The following is a 21,930-nucleotide window of genomic DNA, read 5'->3' as shown; positions in this document are numbered from 1 at the left end:
GTGAAAGCTTCAGTGGAGGGTAACCTTAAAACACAGTTTCCTGTTTGTTACTGAAGCGTGGGTCACCACAGCCTCAGCATCCAGAGGAGCGGTCATTGACTGGAGCCTTCTGATTGGTCCATCAGCAACATTACCGGTCGCTTTAACTCTTTAAACTGCTCTGGAATAAAACAGCATCATCGACGTTGTTTACTTACAAATCTGCAGGAGGAAAATATTTACATGTAAAATACAAAAACTACATTAAACCTGACTTACAGTACGAGGATGATGAAGCAACGTTTCATACAGATGAAAACTGCATGAAAAAAAACTGAATCATATATTCTGATTTATTTATACTTTTTCTTTTATGTTTTGTACTTTTCAGACTCCCATACAGGAAACACATAAGGAAATAAAACAGGAGTATCTGTTTAATTAATGTATCATTTTTGATAGTGTATAAACGTTTGTTAAAATTTCAAACTGTTTGACTACATTAGATCTATTCATATTTCTCATTTATTGATAAATATGGGAAAAACAATTACAGAAATTACTTTTTTTTTTTTTACACTCAATTAATTTTATTCTACAAGGTGAAATTAGCTGATTATTTTATAATCAATAATTTGTCCACTTTATTTTTATGGTCAATAAATCCAAAGGAAAATGAATATGGGAAAAAAAATGTCGTGTTCCGTACTGACAGAACATTGTGCTAAACATGTTTTTAAAACTTTAAGAATTTATTTCTAAAAACCAAGCTTCACAGATAGAGTTACATCTATGTCAGTGTCTGAGAGCAGGGCTCAGAGGTGTAAATTAGCCTTTGTATGTGTAGTTTCACGTCCACTTTAATTACACGTCAGAGCATGTATTTTGTATTTTTTGGCAGTGTTGGTCTTCCATACAGTGTGAGATTAGAAGTTTAAAGATGAAGCAGACAAACTTACACATCTGAAAAGTCATATTTTTTATTCTTTTTAAACACTCTGAATCAAACCAACCTCTATACCACAGTAGTGCAAGATTACCTGTGAATACGTCTGATCACATGACCTGCTGTCCATCCAGGTGAGGCCAGAGATCCCCTCTGATTGCCTCAGAGGACACCTGAGAGTTAACCTGCCAACAAGCTCCTTTGACCCCCCCCCCCCCCCCCCCCCCCAGAGAGTCTTGGCAGTCTTTGTTTCACTTCCTGTCGTCAATCACAAGGTCCAAGTGTGGCAGGAATAGCCACCACGGCAAAACACATAGGCGATGTCTGACATCAGTGTATTGATTTAACGTCCCATGAACCAACTATTCCCAATGTACTAATGTCAGAAAACAGAAAAAATCGTTCCAAAGCTGACAGGCTGCAGTGAGTACTGCCTCCGGTGGAGGTACTGATTACTACAGCCACAATTTTCAATCACGAATTGATTAGAAGTGAAAAAAAAAGTTTAAAGTGCGAGTCCCTCAGACAGGTCTGCACACGACATGTTAAAGAAGCGGTGAGTGTTCAGTCACAGCAGCTCTCTGATTCGACGCATTTCAGCATTTCCTGTTTTTAAACTGTTGGAGTGACGTTTTGGCCCTTTAACGAGTTACCACAGCAGCACGGACATGTTAACCAGTTCCCAAAGTGCTTCTTCCAGACCTCATATCCTGATATTAGCTCAGAGGTCACGCCAACCTATGGTTCTAACCCACCCTATGGATATGCCCATGTAAAGCTGCAGTACTCTCTCAAGCCCCTGCCACCAGATAAACACAGATGAGCTTCATCACAAACTCCTTCACCACTCGGCAGCCATCTTGAAACGCATAAAGGCACTTATTAGGCAGTTACTGTGGAACATGAAGGTCAGGGAACAATCAGACTGGTCAGAGGTAGAGTCAGGTCAGGGGTCAGATTTATTTGACCTGACAGATTACGCTGTACAGATGATGTCAAATATGTGATTGGAAGGCCAATCTCCGATCACACTGAGTGGATCGTTGTGGAAAGCAGAAAGACGATCATTACTGTGACAAATTAGATTAAAGCCAACCGCTCAGAGGCGTTACCAAGATGGCTGCCGAGCTGTGAGACCACTCAGATGGTCTGACCTTCATGAAAGGTTGTTACCCCAGCAGAAACCTGCCATTAGACTCAGCTGTCATCGATTAAGAGCTGCTACACTACCTGTATGCCCCTGAATGCCGCTCACACAGGAAGTTCCATCACCGTGAATCAGACCCGATCGAGTTATAGCTGGTTTGATTTATTCGACTTTTACCTGCATTTAAAAACCATTCAACTGCTGGCTTCGTCCCCTCCTTGTCCTCCACTGTCAGGGTCGGCCCTGACACAACACGGAATCGTTGGTTTGTGTTGCGTGTGTGAACTCACGACACCTCGATGACCTCCATACTGCCCGAGAAGCTTGATTGACTCCCCGCCGTGCCCATTTCCTCGCGGGAGCGGCTGTCCGCCATCCCATCTCCAAACTCCATCTGGCAGCTGCGCCGCTTCAGCTGCTTCTCAAAGCTGCTCTCTTCGTGCCAGCTCCTCCTCGAGTCACCGCGGTCATGTGTCCGCTGCCGCCGCCGTACCGCCTCCAAGCCGTGATTGCAGCTGTACGCCGTGAAGCCGCCGCCGCTCAGGATAGCCGATGTAGAGTAGAAGCGCGTGGACTCTGAGGAGAGGTACCATCCACTGGCCAAAGAGGAGGTGGAGACGGTGACAGGGCCCAGTAGGATGTCCGAGTGCCAGCCCTTCAGGGCGCTGCCACCTCCTGGTTTGGCGAGGTGCTGCTGGCTCCGTGAGAGGCCGAACAGGAAGCTGGTGGCGTTCTCCTCCATGCTCCCGCTCCGGTGCAAGTGGTGGGAGCAGTTGGTTGGAGCGGCGGGTGGCTTAGCAAAGCCGCTGGAGGCCGATGACACCGCTGGCTGCGGGCTGCCTGCCTCCTCCTTATCAGGGCTCTGCTCCGGCGTGGACTGCTCTGAAACCTCCTCCACTGGCGAGAACTGGCAGGGTTTACTCGTTGTCTCTTTGAAGGATGGCGGCTTGTAGAAGTCATTGCTGTCCCCCGACCCGCTGTGAGGCGCGAAAACTCGATGGGTGCCGCCCCCGCCAGGCTCGCCATATGACTTGATGTCCAAAGAGAAGGAGCGTTTCAACCGGGCACTGTCTTCTGAGCCGTCGGCGAGCTGCAGGCCACTCAGAGCCTGAGCCAGCAGGCGCTCCTCGGGGGCATTGGCTAAAACGCACGGCAGGGTCAAAGGTTCCAGCAGTGTCACGCCGGGCGTTGGGACCGCATCCTCAGGCTGAGCGCAGGCCTCGCTGCTGGGCTCCGGAGGATGGAGACACTTGGGTTTGGCGTCCGTACCAGGAGGACTTTTTATCTTCTTCTCAAAGTCCAGCAGCTGACCCAGGAAGTTAAAGTTGGGCGAGATAGTCGGCCGCTTTTCCTTCACAAACCTGAATGAGGAAGAGAAACAGGAGCATGACTATGGACAGGAAGCAACACGACAGGTTAATGAGGATCAAACACTTACGGCTGTCAGCATCATTCAATACCAAACATGCGCACATTTAAAGTTTGCATTATTAGGGGCGTGGCTTCTGACTGACAGGTGGAGGCTGACACATGCAGCTGTAGCTGCTAGCCGTGTTTGTTAGGGATCGTCCTAGTGACTGTTTCTTAGTTGAGAAAAAAACAAGATGAACCGACTCGTCTAAAAGTAAATATTCAATAAAAACAAATGCCGCTTAATGACAAATTATCATCTGAAAACTAAACTGCGCACAAAAATCAGCCATTTTCTTCTGCTTATCTGGAGTTGTCAGGGGAGCCCAGACCTCCCTCTCACCACCTCCTCCAGCTTAGACTGAATGAATGACTGAACTCCTCACACTATCACAAGGCAGAGTCCATCCACTCCTAGGGGAAAGCTAATTTCTGCCACTTGTGCCTTCAATCTAGTTCTTTCACCTTTAAAAGAACTAACTACAGTGTTAACAAACATCATGCCGAGATTAACTGATACATGGTGTTTCTCGGGCAGCACGGTGGCACGGTCGGTAGCACTGTTGCCGCACAGCAAGAAGGTCCTGAGTTCAATTACACCATCAGGCCTTTCAGTGTGGAGTTTGCATGTTCTCCCTGTGTTTGCGTGGGTTCCCTCTGGGTACTCCAGCTTCCTCCCACTGTCCAAAGACATGCAGTTAGTGGGGATAGGTTAACTGGTTAATCCAAATTGCCCATAGGTGTGAATGCGGGAGTGAATGTGAGCGAGAATGGTTGTCTGTCCCTGTGCGTTAGCCCTGTGACAGACTGGCGATCTGGGCCCCCCGCAACCCTGAAAAAGGATAAGCTTGGATGGTGTTTCTCACCAACAATGCTCCATCTGGTGGCGTCTGACTAATCCGCCCAACTATATAGCTGCTGTGAGGCTCGTGTACTAACAGAGTGTCTGAGCTCCAGATTCTATGCAAACATTACGTGGATGTAAAATAAATGTCTAAACTTGTCTCTGGTTGCTTGTTGGGGCTTCAGAAGCCTTGTCAATGGCTGACTGATGACTACAACCTGGTTATGTTCAGAGTTCAGTGACCTCTGATGACATCACAGGGGGAAGAACTCAGAAAACTGAGCATTCAAACATTTTAAACTAACAAACAGACTTGGTCCCAGGTCAGATTCAGAAGTCCTGACTTCTCACCTGTACGCCTCGTCCAGTGACATGTCCATCCTCTTCATGATGTAGGCGATGGCGATGGTGGCCGAGCGGGAGATTCCAGCCAGGCAGTGGACCAGGACTCGGGCGTTGGAGGCTTTGGCCTTCTCTGAAACACAACAAAGTTCAGACTGAGCAGAGAGCAGTAGGGTCTGGTTTATTCAGTCACACAAGAGAGGTGGGCAAGTGATGCTGACCTATGAACTCCACCGAGCGATCCAGCCACGGCAGGATCTTCTCACAGAATGAATCGTTGACGGGGACTCGGAGGAAGTGGGAGTCTGGGATGAAGTCTGGTTTGGGGCAGGTATTGCTGGCGTTCAGGACGTAGGCAATGTCGTTCTGTTGTATCAGGTCCTGGAAAACAAACACAGGTTTGGATCAGAGCCGGACCAGAGAGGCTGGACCCCAAGAAGAGAGAATTTTAAAAAATAAAATACATTTTTTTTTAAAAAGCGTTCGGGGGCAGGGCTGTGATGTGGGGGTGGTGCTGTGTCACCTTGTTGAGGACATCCCTCTGGCAGCCCAGGTACAGGTGAGGCAGAATACGGGTCGGCCCGATGTTGGTGACGGGCAGGCAGGGTTGAGAGATGCAGGAAGGAACCAGGGTGGACTTCCCCTCACAGAGACCAGGAAAAAGGTGAGAGAACTCGGAGAACCCACCTGAGACCACACACACACACACACACACACACACACAGTCAGCTGACAGTGAAATAATGAGGTCAACAGCTGTGCTTCCTTCCGGCAGGAATCAGACTGAATCTTTGTCTCTGCTCGACTCAAACATCCTCATCACCTGTTGCCAGGCAACAAGCCAGAGCATCGATGTTCTGCAGCCTCCTTTGGAAACCGATTTATTTCCAGCAGAAAGTGCCAGGTGAGTCCAGCTATTGATCATGTAAAGAAAACGTTCTGATCTATAACTACACCTGTGATCATGATTGTACACAATCCAAAGACAGAACCTGAAAGATGTTCACACAGTTTTTAACTGAGGCCCAAACACTCCTGGTTTAAATGTCCTGGTACTTTTAAAAAAATAAATAAATACATTTAATCAATTAAATTCTGTTACAATTTTTTGAAGTTTACTGACTGATTTTTGACTTTTTTTAAAACTTTTTTCAATTTTTTATGATTTGTGTTTTTTCTTTTATTTTTAAGCATTTCTTTTACATTCTTATTTTAATTTAAAAAAATTAAATATTCTGTGTTTTTGTAGCTAATTTTAACAGCTTGTCTGTTTATGGATTTAAACATAGCATATGAGCACTTCCTGCTCACATGCCTGTCTGACTCAGTTCGCTGGCGGGCGTGTTTTGTGATCCTCGGCGCTGATGAAGACTCTGGTCTCCCAGTGGAAGTGGCTGTTGTGTAACTGAAACCTCAGAGCTAGCACTTTGTTTGGTTTTTCTGATGTGAGGGTGGAGCCACCGTGCAGCATTACATCATCGTTACATAACGCCACACTCAGTAGAAATAGCTGCAGGCAGCTGCAGCATGCTCGCTCAGAGCTAGAGCCGATCAGAAATCAATAATCTGATCGGTTCCTTCCCATTAGCTGCTGCCATCTCACTTTAATCACCTTTAACGAGTGTAAATGAGGTTTAATGGCGTCGCAGAGACGTCCAGCAGGAACCAGCCGCTCGCTTTCAGAGGTTTCCTGTTTAAACTTAGATTACAGCTGCATGCCAGAGTCAGAGGCTCAAGATTCATCGTCATGACTCGGTGAACCCGGTGAACTGCTCACCCCCCACAGTTAAACGTTCCCTACAGGCCACACTCTGAACTTTAGTTATGGCAGAGCGACGCGGGTGCAGGGAGGCTCACCTGAGAGCAGGTGTACGGAGGGGAAGCTCCTCTCCAGTTTAACCAGCAGGACACTGATAAAGGACTCGGAGCTCAGAGCGGCTGGGTCGGCAGAGCTCTGATCGTACACCACCACCTCCTGATCGGCCTGCAGTTCCAACTGCAACACAGATACACAGGTACATCCAGGATCAGGAAAAGAGAAAATAAATCTGCACATAATAATAAAGGATATTGAGCTTGTAAAAAAAATAAATAAAAAATTCCCATCAACTTGAAACTAGAAACAATGCCTCAGTGAGCATGTGCAGATGAATGGCAAATCATGTCAGCATGACCCAACAACTCCACTCACCACATCAGGCACGGTCACGTCTGACTCTGAAAACATTGCAACAGCACTTAAAGCGACAGCTGTGTCCATCTTTTATATACAGTTTGTGACACAGTGACCAGTCATTTGTCCCCTGGCCTGCTCCGTACTTTAACCTAACGCATCGTTCTGAATCTGAGCCGTATTCTAACCACACCGGAGCAGCCCCCACCCTCCCACCACCACCACCACTACTCACCTTCTTTTTGGCTGAATGCTGCAGCAGCTCGGCAATCTGCACCTTGTCCTGCTGCAGCCTCCTCTTCATCAGCTTGGAGCAGTTCACGTTTACGGCCTCCAGGATGTGGGAGGTATTGTAGTCAACGAAGGGCCGGCTGTCAATCAGCACCACCCGGTCCAGCGCCCCCTCCAGCAGCGCTACCAGAGCTTCTGGCCCGATAGGGCGCACAATCCCGGGCCTTGCCATACCCAGTCCAGTCCGCGACCCCACACGCTCACACATGTGAGCTGCCTCCTCTCACTTCCCTACCACCCCCCCACCCCCCTCCCTGGTAGTAATCCTCCTCCTCCCCCCCTCCTTGTGGGCGTCCCGGCCGGCAGTCTGGCCAAGAACCTCAGAGGATGAAGAGCTCCATTGTGTCGGCCGGGTATGATGTCATCCCGATGGCAGCCCCAGAGAGAGAGAGAGAGAGAGAGAGAGAGAGGGAGAGAGAGAGAGAGAGAGAGAGAGAGAGAGAGAGAGAGCCAATCCCAACTGTGTGTGAGATGGTGGTTCAGAGTGTGTGTGTGTGTTCAGTCCATCAGTGTGTGTGTTTGCAGCGAGGGGGAGGGGCTTTCATTCACTCCAACAGCCGTCTTTTCTCCTGATGACATCACTCTGAGTTTTAAAATCTGAAACACAAACAGAGTCAGAGTGAGTCTGCATCACAGTCGCTTCAGAAACATTCAACGACACCACGCCAAATCAGGACAAACCTTATTCACACAGAAAACCATGACCGTGAGACAGGTGGGTCAGGTTGTCCGGCACATCAGGATGACACAAAACACATCACTAAACTTTATAGAGAGCCTGAAACATGAGCAGAGGAAGGAGCTGGAGAGTTACGGCGCTGTTCTCATTGCTTTCCTGAAAACCGTGAAAAAGAGACGTGCGTTTTGGAGTAGGGCTGCTCGATTATGGCAAAAATGATAATCACGATTATTTTCACTGAAATTGAGATCTCGGTTATTTGACAATATTTATTTAACCCTTTAAGACCTACCATAGAACCAAGTCCGCCAGAGCTTATATTATTTATTTATTTTTTTGTTTTTGTTTTTTTACATGCTGTAGTGCCATTTTTGGGAGCATTTCAAGTTGCTATACAGCAATACAACTGTTATAGCCCATATTTTAATAATATGTATGCATTAAGTCCATGGTAATTACATTAATTACAAAAAAGTGCAATAAACTACAAAAAAATTGAAAATCGTTTTTGTTTTTTTACATATATTTCTACTTGGGGAAATTTAAGAGGCTTATCCCTCAAAACTTTAAATACAAAAAAGTTGCAAAAAATAGTTTCCCACCACAGGAAATTTATTTTGAGTGTCTTCATAGTTTTATTTTGGAGATACAGCAATTTTTATATAATGCAGGAAAAACAAAAAACAATCCTATGATGCAAATTTGCAAAGAAAACAGCATGTGCATCAAAATAAACTATTTCCAGCAGTGCAATTTGAGTTCTAAGCATCCCAGAAACTATTCAGAAAAGTATATAGTCAAACATGACTTATAAAAACACCAGTATAGGCTTTTAAGGCCTACAAGTAAAAAAACTACATTTTCCGCGAAAATGACGTCACTTCCGGTTTCGGACAGGAAATGGCAGGCATGAGATAGTTCACGTTGACTTCATTTTCATTGTTGGAAGTGTTACGAACAGCTGATCGGATCGGCAAAGCGTGTTTCTGGAATATTATGTTTTTGTTCCTGCAAGCGCTTTTTATGCAATTTTTGCAAAGCTATATGTGGAAGGAAACCGTGACCGAGGACAAGCTGATGGCATAAGATGTAAGTACAACTCCTCTGGTTTCATATGCAAAACAAATTATTGCGCTAGCTTACGCGGTTCCTGTTCTACAGGGATTTAAAGGGTTAACAATAACAATGTATTGAATAATGACTTTAAAAAAATAATATAAAATAGTGTGCAAATACTGATAACAGTGCAAATGTTTGCAATATAAAAAATAAATGAAAAATGTAAACATCTATATTTAGTGAACTTTGCAGTGTTGCTCTGTGGTGCAGCTACGACACCATAGCAAAGTTTACACACTATGTCTACTTGATCCACGTCTGACTCCGCAAACCCATAATGTTTCCACACCACTGAAGTTTTTTTTTTTACCTCTCTTTTCAACCAATGGCAGTCACTCTCCTCTCCAAATAACTTCTGCTTAGCTTTCCGAGCTTCCCTTGGGTCCTCTTAATTGTTGTGACGTGTGTTCGAAATGCAGAGAGGTGCGCTTGATTTGCCACACGGAGCAGCGCGAGAGTAAAGCACGAGGGAGGGGCTAATAATCGGCTCAGTCATTTTTAATGATCGTTGAAAGCCCAGATCGTAATCGTGATTAAAATTCGATTAATTGAGCAGCCCTATTTTGGAGTGGGCCTTACAGTCAGTAATAAAGATTTAAATCAGTTGTTTGTTGGGAGGAGGTACACTACATGCAGGTGATCTCACCTTCCAGCTGAAAATAATTATCAAATAACACCCTCATACTGAGCTGTGTAAGAAATCAGCGATGCAGTGGTTTCTGTGCTCGAGCTCGTAAAAGTGTGACGAATGATTGAGCTGCTTCTTTGAGCTCAGGTGTTGAAGCACTTATCTGCACAATCTCACACACACACACACACACACACACACACACACACACACACACACACCTTCATACATCAAATTACTTTTTGCACAGTGTTCAGTTTTTTGCACAACCCACTGTCATTGTTGCACCTTTCAATTGCACTGTCTTGTGTCTGTATCGTTCTATTCTGTCTGGTGTTGCACTGTGTTTGTTTTGTTTTTTGCAATTTTTGCACACTTGCACTTTATGTAGTCCTGTGTTGATTGTCTGTTATATGTAGCACCATGGTCTTGGAGGAACACTGTCTCGCTTTACTGTGTACTGTACCATTGCACATGGTTGAAGTGACAATAAAGCCACTTGACAACTTGATCCAGCTGTGCAGGTATGACAGAAGCTGGTCTCAGGATGACTCACAGCTCTGCACCAGGACACTCCCTCATGCTGTAAAAGTTAGAGCCGAAAAATCCCCAAACTTGTTGCACCTTCTCCTCAGAGTGGGACTTAGTTGCTTGGCACATCTGTAAAGGGTCCTGCTGCTTCATTTTAGTGATGTCACCGAGGTTCAGCGCACAAGTGGTCAACCGTTAAACTCGCGGTCCCAGCCAAAGGAAAGTGAAACCATCCACCTGGGATAGATGGAGTGGTCCCAGGTCTCTACAGCTGCAGATAACACAGCGGAGAGCAGGAATCCCAAATCACCTTCACAGGTAACTGTAAGCAGGACTGACCCGTATACAGCCAGGAGACCCAGAAAAAGTCCCCACATTTTATTTCCTTCTGTCGGCGGCACCACATTTAAAACATGTTAACGAGACGGAGGCAACGCTGTAGCTCCACAGACTCACCAGCATCTCTGGAATGGCTCGAACTTTGCTGGACTGTTGATGAATAAATTTATGTGAGATGTAATTAAGACACTTTATCAAAGGGAAAGTGTGACTTTAGACCAGGGGTGTCAAACTCGCAGCCCAGGGTTCCCCTTGCAGCCCACGTGTTGTTGAATTTAATGTTAAAATAAGTTCTTTAAAAAGCAAAAAAAAATTTAATATGAAGGCAATATGAGCAGAGAGTACAAACATGTTTAAGGATTGACTGTGTTAGTAAGAACGTTATTTGTAAAGAAAACACCAGCAGTCAAAAACTAATGTGTAAAGTGTAAAAACTAATGTCTGTCTTATTTTGTTAAATACGAACAAAATTATAGGAGATGTGCTGCCATGTGTTTGGCCAGAAAGAGAGTAACAATTTATTTATTTGGTAGTTCATTGTAAGGCTTCAGTTAGTTAAGAGTGAGGGGGAAAACAATTGTGTTCACGTTTTCAGTTTTGTCTTTTTATACAATATTTGAAATCTAAAAAACAAACAAACAAACAAAAGACACTACATTTTTGGAAATATTTGTGGGTGTTTTCCTGTTTGTTTGTTTTTTAGTACTACTTGAAAACACTAAAGTGAGCTTCAGGTCATTTAAGTTTGAGACCCTTGCTTTAGACACTCGAGCCTGACATCAGCTGCACAATTTTAGCTTATAACCAGCTGCTGCTGTTTAGCTGGGTCGCTGTCAGCTGTGGGGAGACGTGAGGGTCACATGTCTGAGCAGCTGACAACGACGAGAATATATGAGCACGTTTATCTTTGTTTTCATGTGTTAGACTTCACTCAGGAGAAGCTTGAGGAGAAAGAGGATGAGGTGGAGATGAGACTGATGAAAGTGGTACCTGTGATGGTTAAATGAAACCAATGATTGAAGGAGTGTGGACAGTGGTTGCAGAGCTGTGATGGTGTTTAAAGAGTTAACATGTCCACAGTGAGCTGCACACACAAGACTGCAGCTCCAACATCAACCTTCAGGTGTGTTAGCATCACGTCCACATTAAAACGATTGTGTAAACTACAGCCATCCCTCCAAAGAGCACTGACCTACATTCCCCCCCGACAGAACGGATGGTTTATGTGGAGGAACTGAATTAGCGCCTGCAAGGAGGAATGTAAAATCAAGAGGAGACCAGCCTGGAGCCATGAACCAGGAAGAAAGAGGACGATTGTGTTTTCTGGAGCCTTTAAACAGCAGCTGGAGCTTCTGGCTGTGTCTCCAACATCAGGTTCCACTTCAATCCAATAATTCGGATCCCGCTGATGTTTTTCCAAGCCAGGACATTCCTGCTCTGACACCCGATCTGTCAAATTACCGGCTACGAGCCACAGGAACAGATGGCATCACGGGCACCGGTCTGCAGAAATGCCTCGACTCAACATCACACACTGAGCTCAGGCGGCATGCCGGAGTCACGTGACCCACCGTCGCCATGACCATTAATCTTAATTGGAACCCACCTATAAAACTTTCATGTTAAACATGAACCCCTGCGGCAGGAGATCTGTGACAGGAAGTGAGGTGACCAGGCGCCTTGTATAACATCACTACTGCATTTAGATTCAGAGAGACAAACAGGCTGCTTGGTCGTCCTTCTGACTCAAAAACCTAAAAATAGCCCTGGAGTGTTATTAAGCCGATGTCACTGTCACTAAAGCAGAAAAACAAAATAAATCTGAGTGGTGGGCGCTCACTGAGTACTGACCTCCTGTCAGAGTTTGGTTTTCTCTGGAGGCTCGAGCTCTGAGTCATGATGATTTTAGTCTGAGGGCGAGCGCCGGCCTCGTCCTCAGCTCTACACCACAGGTAAGAGTCCAGGTAGAGGCTGTTATCAGGTGTAACAGAGCGGTGAAGTCGGGCCTCTGAGACACAGAGAGCCCTCATCTTCAAACACCATCAGATAAAGAGCGCTGCCACTTCCTGCTCCTCTGCGCCTCTACATGTGACAGGTGCGCTCAGAGCTTGAGCTGACAGTGGAGACCGGTCAAAGGTGAATGACCTGAGGTTAAAAGCAGCCAATCACAGGACTTTAGCCCTGTGCTGACATCACACACAGACAGGTTAGACTCCCGCTGTGCTCACCTGAGCCAACACTCTGAAAATGACGCTGGAGTGTCGACCAATCACCCGGAGGCAAGCATTCAAAATAAGAAGCTGGTAAAAAGGTGGGTGGGGCATGCTGCAGCAGATTGTTTTAACTATTAATTATAATAAAAAAATTTAAAATGAGGCTTCCAAAGCCACTACAGAGAGGAACTTGTGGTTCAGCCCCAACACATGATCAGCTCATTGTGCTGAAGAGGAAGTAAACCAGTGCTGTGATGGCTATAAACAACGCCATGATTGAGCGTTTAATTGTAATTGGTGGAAACGCTGTCAGCAGCTGGCCGTCACCCTGACATCACTTCCGGTTCCCTCAAGGACACTGATCAGGCTTCACCACCATCCTACTGACCTGCATGACACTTAAATTTCCTCACTGAGCACACTCACTAAAGTAAACGCATAAATAAAAATTATTCACTGCTCTGGTCATGTGACTCACCGGCTCTAAACTGACACCTCTCAGCATCAGTGCAAACGTTTAAAAACAAACCACTGAAAACGGCGAGGTTTTCCTCTCCTGAAGGAAACACACAGATAATAAGTGAGTTAGCTGGGTTTCATTTACCTGACAGTGCTTATGAAATAATCTAACACAGGTTAGGCTGATAAAGGTCCACCCTCACAGGTGAGTATTGATTACTGACAGATTGATTATTGGCAGCTTAAACCATCAGTTTTCAGTTCCTTTAGACTGTTATTACCACTGAGATGAACCACAATTGTTTTATTTCATTAACTCTGTTCCATCACAGTCTGGATATCTGTAAGAACACAGACTCTCAGGGGACTGTCTGGACCGGTATAGCTGTACAGTACACACCTACAGCAGCCGGCTAGGTTGATCTAACCCTGCAGTATTTCAATCCAAAGTTTTATTATTGTACAGGCTGTGTGGACCCTCTGATGCTCATATTATCCTTCAGTATGTTGATCATGCTTATTTGCTGCCTGCGTTTGTACTGACAGTGTGCAGAGATGATGCAACAGAGACGGTTCTCAAATTTAAATGTCAAACCTTCTTCTGAAGTCTGAAACGTGACTCTGAGGTCAGATCACTCAGAGAAGTGTGAGCTTCATTTACTCAGCTTACCTGATTCACACACCTAATGGTCACCTGTTAACTTTGTAATAACTTATTTACATTTGGATGTTTATTTCACTTAAAAAAAATAATGGAACATTTCCATTAAATATATTATTTATATTTAAAATAAATGTACCTTTAACTTTAAGGACATTTAGTAAGGGAAGTCTAGTGTGTGCTGTTAAAAGCATGCTCAGCAGTTTAAAGGTTATCTGAGAGTCTGAAGGGTGCTTCATTTATCAGACATTAATATAAACAAATAGGCTTTATCTTTTATTTTAGGAGGTTTGGGCAGATTTAAGGAGAGCTTAATGTTTACAGCTCTGTCATCGGTGGTGTTCAGGGTTATCTGAGTGAATCACGAGGAGATTAATGCTCATACTTTACCTTTGAGGAAGTTTCACCATGTTTAAGGAAGACTGGTCAAAATGAAATTGAGATGAGCAGATAAAGAGTTTCTGCGGTAATAAATGGATATCTGCCTGCATAGACTGAGTTAGTTATTATTTATAAGGATGTTAATACACATACATAACGCTAGTTTTCATTTTAAGGAAGTCCTGGCATATTTAAGGGAACTTACAGGCACTGGAACTGTAATATGAGCTAATATGAGTGGTGTCAGGGTAATTTAAACAAATAAGTAAATTTACTATTATTTAAAAGGACATTACTACCCACAAATATTGTTCTGTCTTTATTTTAAGGCAGTTTCGGTATATTTTAGCGCAGTCACAGACGGTCTAATACGAGCTAACCTGTGCTGTTGTAGTGTGAGTTTGATTTAAGGGAGGCCTGGCTGCTGTTGGAGGCTCCTCGCTGGTTCTGGGAGCTTCGGGCGGTGTGGGCGACATTTCGGATGTTACGTTGGCCGTTTTATAACTCTCTCAGCCCGCTGCTCTCTCACATTTTATCGGTGTGTCTCCGCGTTCTGACCGCCACTCCGGCTCACCTAAAAAGAAACCGACGAACAGCGACGTTTTCCCGCTAAGTTCCCCTCAGACGCGGGGTTAGCCCGGGCTGACACACGGAGCGAACTTTAACTTTAGGCCCGGTAACGGAACTTCAGCCGCCGCTCGGTCACTCTTGAACCAGAAATTTTGGTGAACTCACCGTCTGAAAACTCGACGTCAGAGTCCGGACAGCAGCTCCTCCGACCCGGCTGGACAAACCGGGGGAGTCCGCCTGGTGTACCGGAGAGGACGGGTCGCAGAGGAGAGCAGAAGCGGCGGAGGGACTCGGTGAAGTCCTGGTGCTGCCATAGAACGATGAGGTCACCGCGATAAAAATAACAGCATGGCGTCATCGTCAGAGCTGCTCGGCTCGGCGCAACGGGCTCTTAAAGGCACAGGCAGCGATGCAGTGCGCACGCGCAAAGTACTGCCTCTGGAAAAGCCCGAGAGTGCTGTGTCCTGCAAAATATAGTGTATATACTGCAAATTATATTGCGAAATATACTGCAAGTTATACTGTAAATTATACTGCCAAATATATTGCAAGATATACTGTACAATATATTGCGAAATATACTGTATATACTGCGAAATATACTGTATATACTGCAAATTATACTGTGAAATAGACAGACAAGTTCACTGTACAATATACTGCAAAGTGTAAGTCACAGCAGAAGATGATCCTGGTTTCAGATGAAAGAAGACCTTCCATCTGTTCTCACCTGTTCCCCGCAGACACCTATAGCCTACTGAGTAGGCTATAGGTGTCTACTCACTCATATGAGTGAGTAGACTCACTCATATGAGTCCCTACTCACTCATATGAGCCTGAAAGTTTACCCAGAATGCACTTTGTGAGGAACACAGATCAAACACGGACGCAGTTTTGCTCCTCTCCGTCACAGAAACAGTTTATTCAGACTTTGATCAATCACACAGGTGCTACTCACAGAATAAAAGTCCTGCTCTCGTGACGAATGCAGTGTAAACCTGATCTAACGGAGCCTGATAGTGTTTTTCAGGCTTGAGACTTTCATGTGCTCTGCTGCACTCAAAGTGTTGGAAAAACAGTGAAAGCATTAATCTGGAACCTGTGTACTTGGAGCACTGAAAATACTACCAGCATGCTGGTAAAATGTCAGATTGTGGTGGATGGGATATTTTTGTGTGTTTGTGTAACCTTGCTGATTGTGTAATGTTTCTGAATCAGCTAGTTGTCTTGGGATGCCGAGCACAGAGATGACAATGTAAGCGACACAAGCAGAAGAAAACTGAAAGCTCTCTCATACTGGAGCAATTAGGACGCATGGCTAACTCTCACTGATGAAGGCATCAGACAGACGGTTGTCATCTCATGCCTGCTTTCAGATGCTCTGAGCACGCTTGTTTCTTCTCACAGTAAAGACTTTCATCTTTGGTTCATCTCACGCCAACAGGTTTAAAATATAAATAATTAAAAGAATTTCTGGCTGCTGAAAAAGTAGCTGGAAATGCACAGGAAGAATCAACGGTGTTCAACAGACCAATCACAGCAGCTGCATCAACCTGACGTACAGGTACTTTTTTAGAGGTGCAGGTTAGGTTAGAGTGTGGAATTAGGGGAGTTTGTGGCTACATTGTAGTTATGATGCAGACCATAAATCTAAAGTAACGAACGCTAAAACACGCGTGAACAAGCTGTGAGAAGATTGGCAGCTCAGTTCGATTCAGAGAGAAGCTGATTGCTGAAGCAGACCAGAGATTAGGATCTGATCAACGAGCACAGAGAGTAGTGATGGGCTCACATGTTCTGCCTCGCAGCTGCTCTAAACGGTAAGCCTGAAAAATAATATCAGTGTTATGTCTTTTATTCTGACACAGTGTTTCACTACATCACTTTCTCTAATGGTACCGCAGGAGGTACAGAGGTCAGAGGTATAACCATAGCAACCAGTTAGAATCACACTGCATGAAGAGGTTTGATCGTAGCTCTAATGTAGTACAGGTACAGTCAAGATAACAGCCACACCTGAGGAGGAACGGCAAGTGAATGTGACAGTCATGGTGGTATCTGTGATGCAGAGACAAATCGAATCAAATCACTTTTATTGTCACGTCACAAGTGCAGGTACACTGGTACAGTACATGCGAATGAAATTCTTGTGTGCGAGTTTCACAAGCAACAGAGTTGTGCAACAATACAATAACATAAAACAAGCAAAATATAAGAATGGCTAAATCTGAGAGTAATAAATATATGTACAATATAAGAATGTATGCATTACTGGATGTGTATACTAAATATGTTTTTCTACGTGTGTGTGTGTGTGTGTGTGTGTGTATACATATTTTACAAATTAAATAGAGTAAACAATAAAATAAAATATACAGAGGTTGGTAGTTGGACATGTGCAAAACAGTGGCATTTATATACAGTGTGGAGTGCATAATGTTGAAGTTCCAGTAGTGAAGCTGAGGTGTCTATGAAGTGTTCAGCAGTCTGATGGCCTGATGGAAGAAGCTGTCTCTCAGTCTGCTGGTACTGGACCGGATACTGCAGAACCTCCTTCCTGATGGAAGTAGTCTGAACAGTTTATGGCTGGGGTGACTGGAGTCCTTGATGATCCTCCCCGCTTTCCTCAGGCACCGCTTCCTGTAGATGTCCTGGAGGGAGGGAAGCTCACCTCCAATTATCCGTTCAGAACATTGCACTACTCTCTGGAGAGCTTTGCGGTTGTAAGCGGTGCTGTTGCTATACCAGGTGGTGATGCATCCAGTGAGGATACTCTCAATGGCACAGCGGTAGAAGGTCCTGAGGATGCATGCCAAATCTTTCCAGTCTCCTGAGAAAGAAGAGGCGCTGCTGCACCTTCTTCACTGTTTTGTTTATGTGTCCTGACCACGTAAGATCCTCAGCTAGATGTACACCAAGGAACCGGAAGCTGCTCACTCTCTCCACAGCAGCGCCGTTGATGGTGCTGGGGGTGTGTACTTCTCTGCACCTCTGGAAGTCCACTATCAGCTCCTTTGTCTTTGCGACGTTGAGGGTGAGATGGTTGTCTTAACACCAGTAGGTCAGGGCGCTGACCTCCTCCCTGTAGGCCGTCTCATCACCGTTGGTGATAAAACCCACCACTGTAATGTCGTCCACAAACTTCACAATGATGTTGGAGTTGTTAGTGGCCGTGCAGTCGATGTAGAGTGAGTACAGGAGAGGGCTCAGTACACACCCCTGTGGAGCACCAGTGTTCATTAGGATGAGGTGATGCTGCCCAGTCTGACCACTTGACGTCTGTCAGACAGGAAGCTAAGGATTCAGCTGCAGAGGGAGCTACTCAGTCCTAGATCCTGCAGTTTCCTGTCCAGCTTCGAGGGAACGATGGTGTTGAATGCTGAGCTGTAATCTACAAACAGCATTCTCACATACGTGTCTCTCTTCTCCAGGTGTGACAGGGCAGTGTGTAGTGTCAGGGCTATGGCGTCATCAGTGGACCTGTTGTGGCAGTATGCAAATTGTAGAGGGTCCAGTGAGTCGGGTAGTGAAGAGCAAACGAAGTCCCTGACCAGCTTCTCGAAGCAAATCCCACTAGTTGAACTGATCACAGCCACAGAAAGAGAAATTTGAAACAACAACATTGCAGACATAGAAGCAGAGCAGCTGCAGACAAAAGTTTCTGCATGTCTCAGCAATGCAAAGCCCCCAGCATCCAACATCAGCATGAAGGAGGAAGGCACTTACATCAGTTAGTAATGACAACATTATCATCCTTCTGCCAGACAAGGGTAGGTGCACAGTTTTGCTAAACCATATAGACTATCATGAGAAAATTTGTTCAGTGACAAAAATACTCATGAGCCCAGAAACAAGACCCAGGAAGTGACTACAGGAACAGGGTGATAGATTTTCTGGAGCAGGTAGAACAAGATAACGCTACTGACCGGACCGCATACCACAGGCTATTTCTAGGGGTGTACCTTTAAGATCACTTGTCTGTATGATCAACTCGGTCACCTATAACATCTCAAAGTTTCTGGCTTTGATGCTCAACCTGTTGGTAGGCAGCTCTGAACACCACATCCAGAACACCTTAGATTTTGTTGAGAAGGTGAGAGACGTCATTATGGAGGCAGATGAAACCATGGTCTCGTACGATGTTACATCTCTCTTCACTTGCATCCCAGTCACGGAAGCATTGAAGGTAGTTCGTAAGAGATTACAGGATGACCCCAACCTCAGCAACAGGACCACTCTTCAGCATAGACCAAGTGTGTTTGCTTTTGGAACTGTCTTCATTCCACCTATTTCACATACAAGGGTCAGTACTACCTAGGGTTCCAGTGCTAACTGAGGTTCCTCAGTTTCACCCATTGTGGCCAACTTGTGCATGGAAGAAGTGGAAAAGATGGCTCTGTTATGCTACCCTGGAACACCCCCAAGTCATTAGTTCAGGTATGTGGCTGAAACCTGGGTGAAAATTAAATCTCAGGACATACCACGATTCAGTGGTCACATTAACTCAATGGACCAAGACATCAAATTCACTGGGGAGAATATGAAAAGTAGCAGGTTAGCCTTCTTAGACTGTGAGATTTCCATCAATAATGGGGGACATTTAAAAGTCGATGTATACCGTAAATCAGATCAGTATTTAAGGTTTGACTCTCATTATCCACTGGAGCACAAACTGGGTGTCATTAGGACACTACAACACAGAGTGAACAGCATCCCTACAGACACAGGGCCCAGGGAAGCAGAAGAACATATCAAGAAGGCTCTGAGTAAATGTGGTTATCCCAGCTGGACATTTGAATCTTGGAATCATTTTTGACCAGGATATGTCCTTTAATGCACTAATTAAACAAATATGTAAGCCTGTGTCTTCTTGTGTCTTGTTTTGTGTCTTCCATTTCTGAAATATCTCTAAAATTAGAAATATCCTGTGTCAGAGTGACGCTAAAAAAACTAGTTCATGCATTTATTACTTCTAGGATGAACTACTGTAATTCGTTATTATCAGGATGTCCTAAAAGTTTGATGAAAAGCCTTCAGTTAATACAAAATGCAGCAAGAGTACTGACAGGGACTAGAAAGGGAGAGCAGAATTCTCCAATATTGGCTTATCATCAGTCAGTCCTTTTCTACATTAAGTGCTTCGTAGAGACTGTGACAGTGACTAAAACCATCTGGGTTGTTCCTAACGGAAAACCTTGGTTGACAAGTGGAGTACAGGCTCTAATCAGAACAGGGATAGTTCCCTGTACAGCACTGCATGAGCCAACGTAGCAGGGGCATCAAACATGGCAAGGAGGCCTACAGGAGGAGCATAGAGAGCTGCCTCACCGACAGCAACCCCAGGCATTACTGACAGTTTGCACTTTCTGAAGTGTTATCTGGTACATCAGCATTACAGGTTAGTAGGGCAAGCCACTAAATTAAAGAACCCACGGCCCTACTCAGTGCTACAACACCCCTTTGATCTAATTTGAATACTAGCTACATGGGTTGGGTGCTACACTATGATTCACTGAGTGTTTCTTCTTCACACACTATGTGCTTATACACCTCTCTGCATTTAATCATTAGTTATTGTTAAGTTATTAATCTCTGGCTCTCTTCACACGTGTTCACACGTATCATGACAGAACTGGGCATGATCTTTAAAATAACATCTACTGTCAGTGACATCAGAGGAATGAACAAAGTGTGTGTAACAGTAGCCTGATGACTTCATACTTCACCTGAACAGTCTCAGCAGGATCCACCATGATTGCTCTCCATGTCTCTTTGTGCTAATCCCACTAAAGCTTCCTGAGGAAGTAAACTCAGAACAGAAGCTCTGATATTTGTATAACCTTCTTCCACAACATAATCTTCATTTCCTCTAAATTTCCAGCAGCTGATGTAACAGGATTAGTCAGCAGGTCATGGGTAGATTAACATACATTTGACCCTTTGGCCTGTGAGGAGATGTCATCATAGAATCCACTCTCAGGGACAGCAGGATGTGTTTTCTTAATATAAATAATTGAATGAATGAATGAATGAATGAATGAATTCTAACCCTCTGAATGTGATGATGAGATGATTGTGGAAGAGGAGAGGTGGTTATGGTTATAAGTTATGGCTCTTTAAAGACTTTAAGTAAAATAATAAAATATATGTGCATTTATATCCAACAGTGAATTGGTGTATACTGAAGACTGAGCAGTAAAGATGAGCTCAGACTCTTCATCAGTTTCTGTCCTGCACACACTGACCGTCTGTTCTCTGTGACAACAGCGACCCTTACAAACCTTCTTCATATTATTCTGTTTTCTTTACACCAGATGACGGCAGAATGCAGGTGAAAAACTTTATTTAAAACATCAAAGGTTGAAAAATATATCTGTAGTATCAACTTCTTAAAGCATTTGGGTAAATAGTGTGAACTTTCACCTCTTAACTGTGAACTTTCAGCCTCAGATTCTAAAGTTTGATATTTAATTTACTGAGGAGACTTTTTAAATTTTAGAGGCAAAACTCATCAGAGAGACATTAAAGCGTTTTACTTTTAAGATCCAAATTATGAGATTCTAAAAAACAACTTCACCCATTCACATGGCGTGATCTCAGACTGAAACTTTAACTGAGCGTCCAAATTCAGACCGTCATTGTGAAAAGTGAGAATTTCTGGTCAGAGGAGGGTTGGGAAAGGAAAAGGGAACAGGTTTTATTGTAAGTTTTATTGTTCCCTCATTTTGGGAAACCCAGAGTTTTATCGTGTAGTTAGAGAACGCACTTTTCAAGACCTGCTCTGTGCTCTACTGCAAATCATGAAGACGATATCACAACACAGAGTAAAATGAACAAGCTTTTTAAAGGCGATATCACAAGGCGTGGTAACTTATTTGATTACACTAGGGTTTAAGTAGATATACTGTTTATGCACATTAAACATATAAAATGGTATAAATACATTCAATATATTAAACTAAAGCTGGAGCTTATTTATTACATATAAATATAATTTGTTACTGCTAACTTACAGATTTTCGAATTGTTAATATTTGGCTTCTGAACATTAAACGTTTGAGTGTGTCAGATATATTTTAATATACTTGTTAAGAATAGAATTAGTTTTTATCTGACTATTTACTCGGGTTTGACGTTATTTATTTATTTTACCATCTCACTATTTCCGGTTTAGTGGTAGCTGTCTTTGTTCCATTATTTTATTTAATAAAGTTTTGG

General features: G+C 44.2%; 1 protein-coding gene across 1 annotated transcript; it reads right to left on the bottom strand.

Moving 5' to 3' along the window:
• Window positions 1-941: 941 nt before the first annotated feature.
• On the bottom strand, window positions 942-15,097 carry dusp16 (dual specificity phosphatase 16). The gene is made up of 7 exons (XM_082509556.1): window positions 14,878-15,097; window positions 7,077-7,729; window positions 6,526-6,664; window positions 5,192-5,355; window positions 4,890-5,049; window positions 4,678-4,801; window positions 942-3,433 (listed from the first exon to the last, which is right to left on the bottom strand). The coding sequence occupies exons 2-7, from the start codon at window positions 7,338-7,340 to the stop codon at window positions 2,359-2,361; spliced, it is 1,926 nt and encodes a 641-aa protein (XP_082365682.1). The 5' UTR covers window positions 7,341-7,729; window positions 14,878-15,097; the 3' UTR covers window positions 942-2,358.
• Window positions 15,098-21,930: the final 6,833 nt, after the last annotated feature.

Source organism: Aulonocara stuartgranti (assembly GCF_965226115.1).
Source record: "Aulonocara stuartgranti genome assembly, chromosome: 17".
Lineage (NCBI taxonomy): Eukaryota > Metazoa > Chordata > Actinopteri > Cichliformes > Cichlidae > Aulonocara > Aulonocara stuartgranti.
The sequence above is the reverse complement of the archived record's forward strand: the minus strand, read 5'-3'. Positions and strand labels throughout refer to the sequence as shown.

Excerpts from the sequence above, each read along its gene's own strand:
- dusp16 (XM_082509556.1), bottom strand. The coding sequence starts at position 7,340 with ATGTGTGAGCGTGTGGGGTCGCGGACTGGACTGGGTATGGCAAGGCCC. Across the intron at positions 6,665-7,076 it reads AGCATTCAGCCAAAAAGAAG|TTGGAACTGCAGGCCGATCA; the intron begins GTGAGTAGTGGT and ends TCTGTGTTGCAG. Across the intron at positions 4,802-4,889 it reads TCGCTCGGTGGAGTTCATAG|AGAAGGCCAAAGCCTCCAAC; the intron begins GTCAGCATCACT and ends GTTGTGTTTCAG.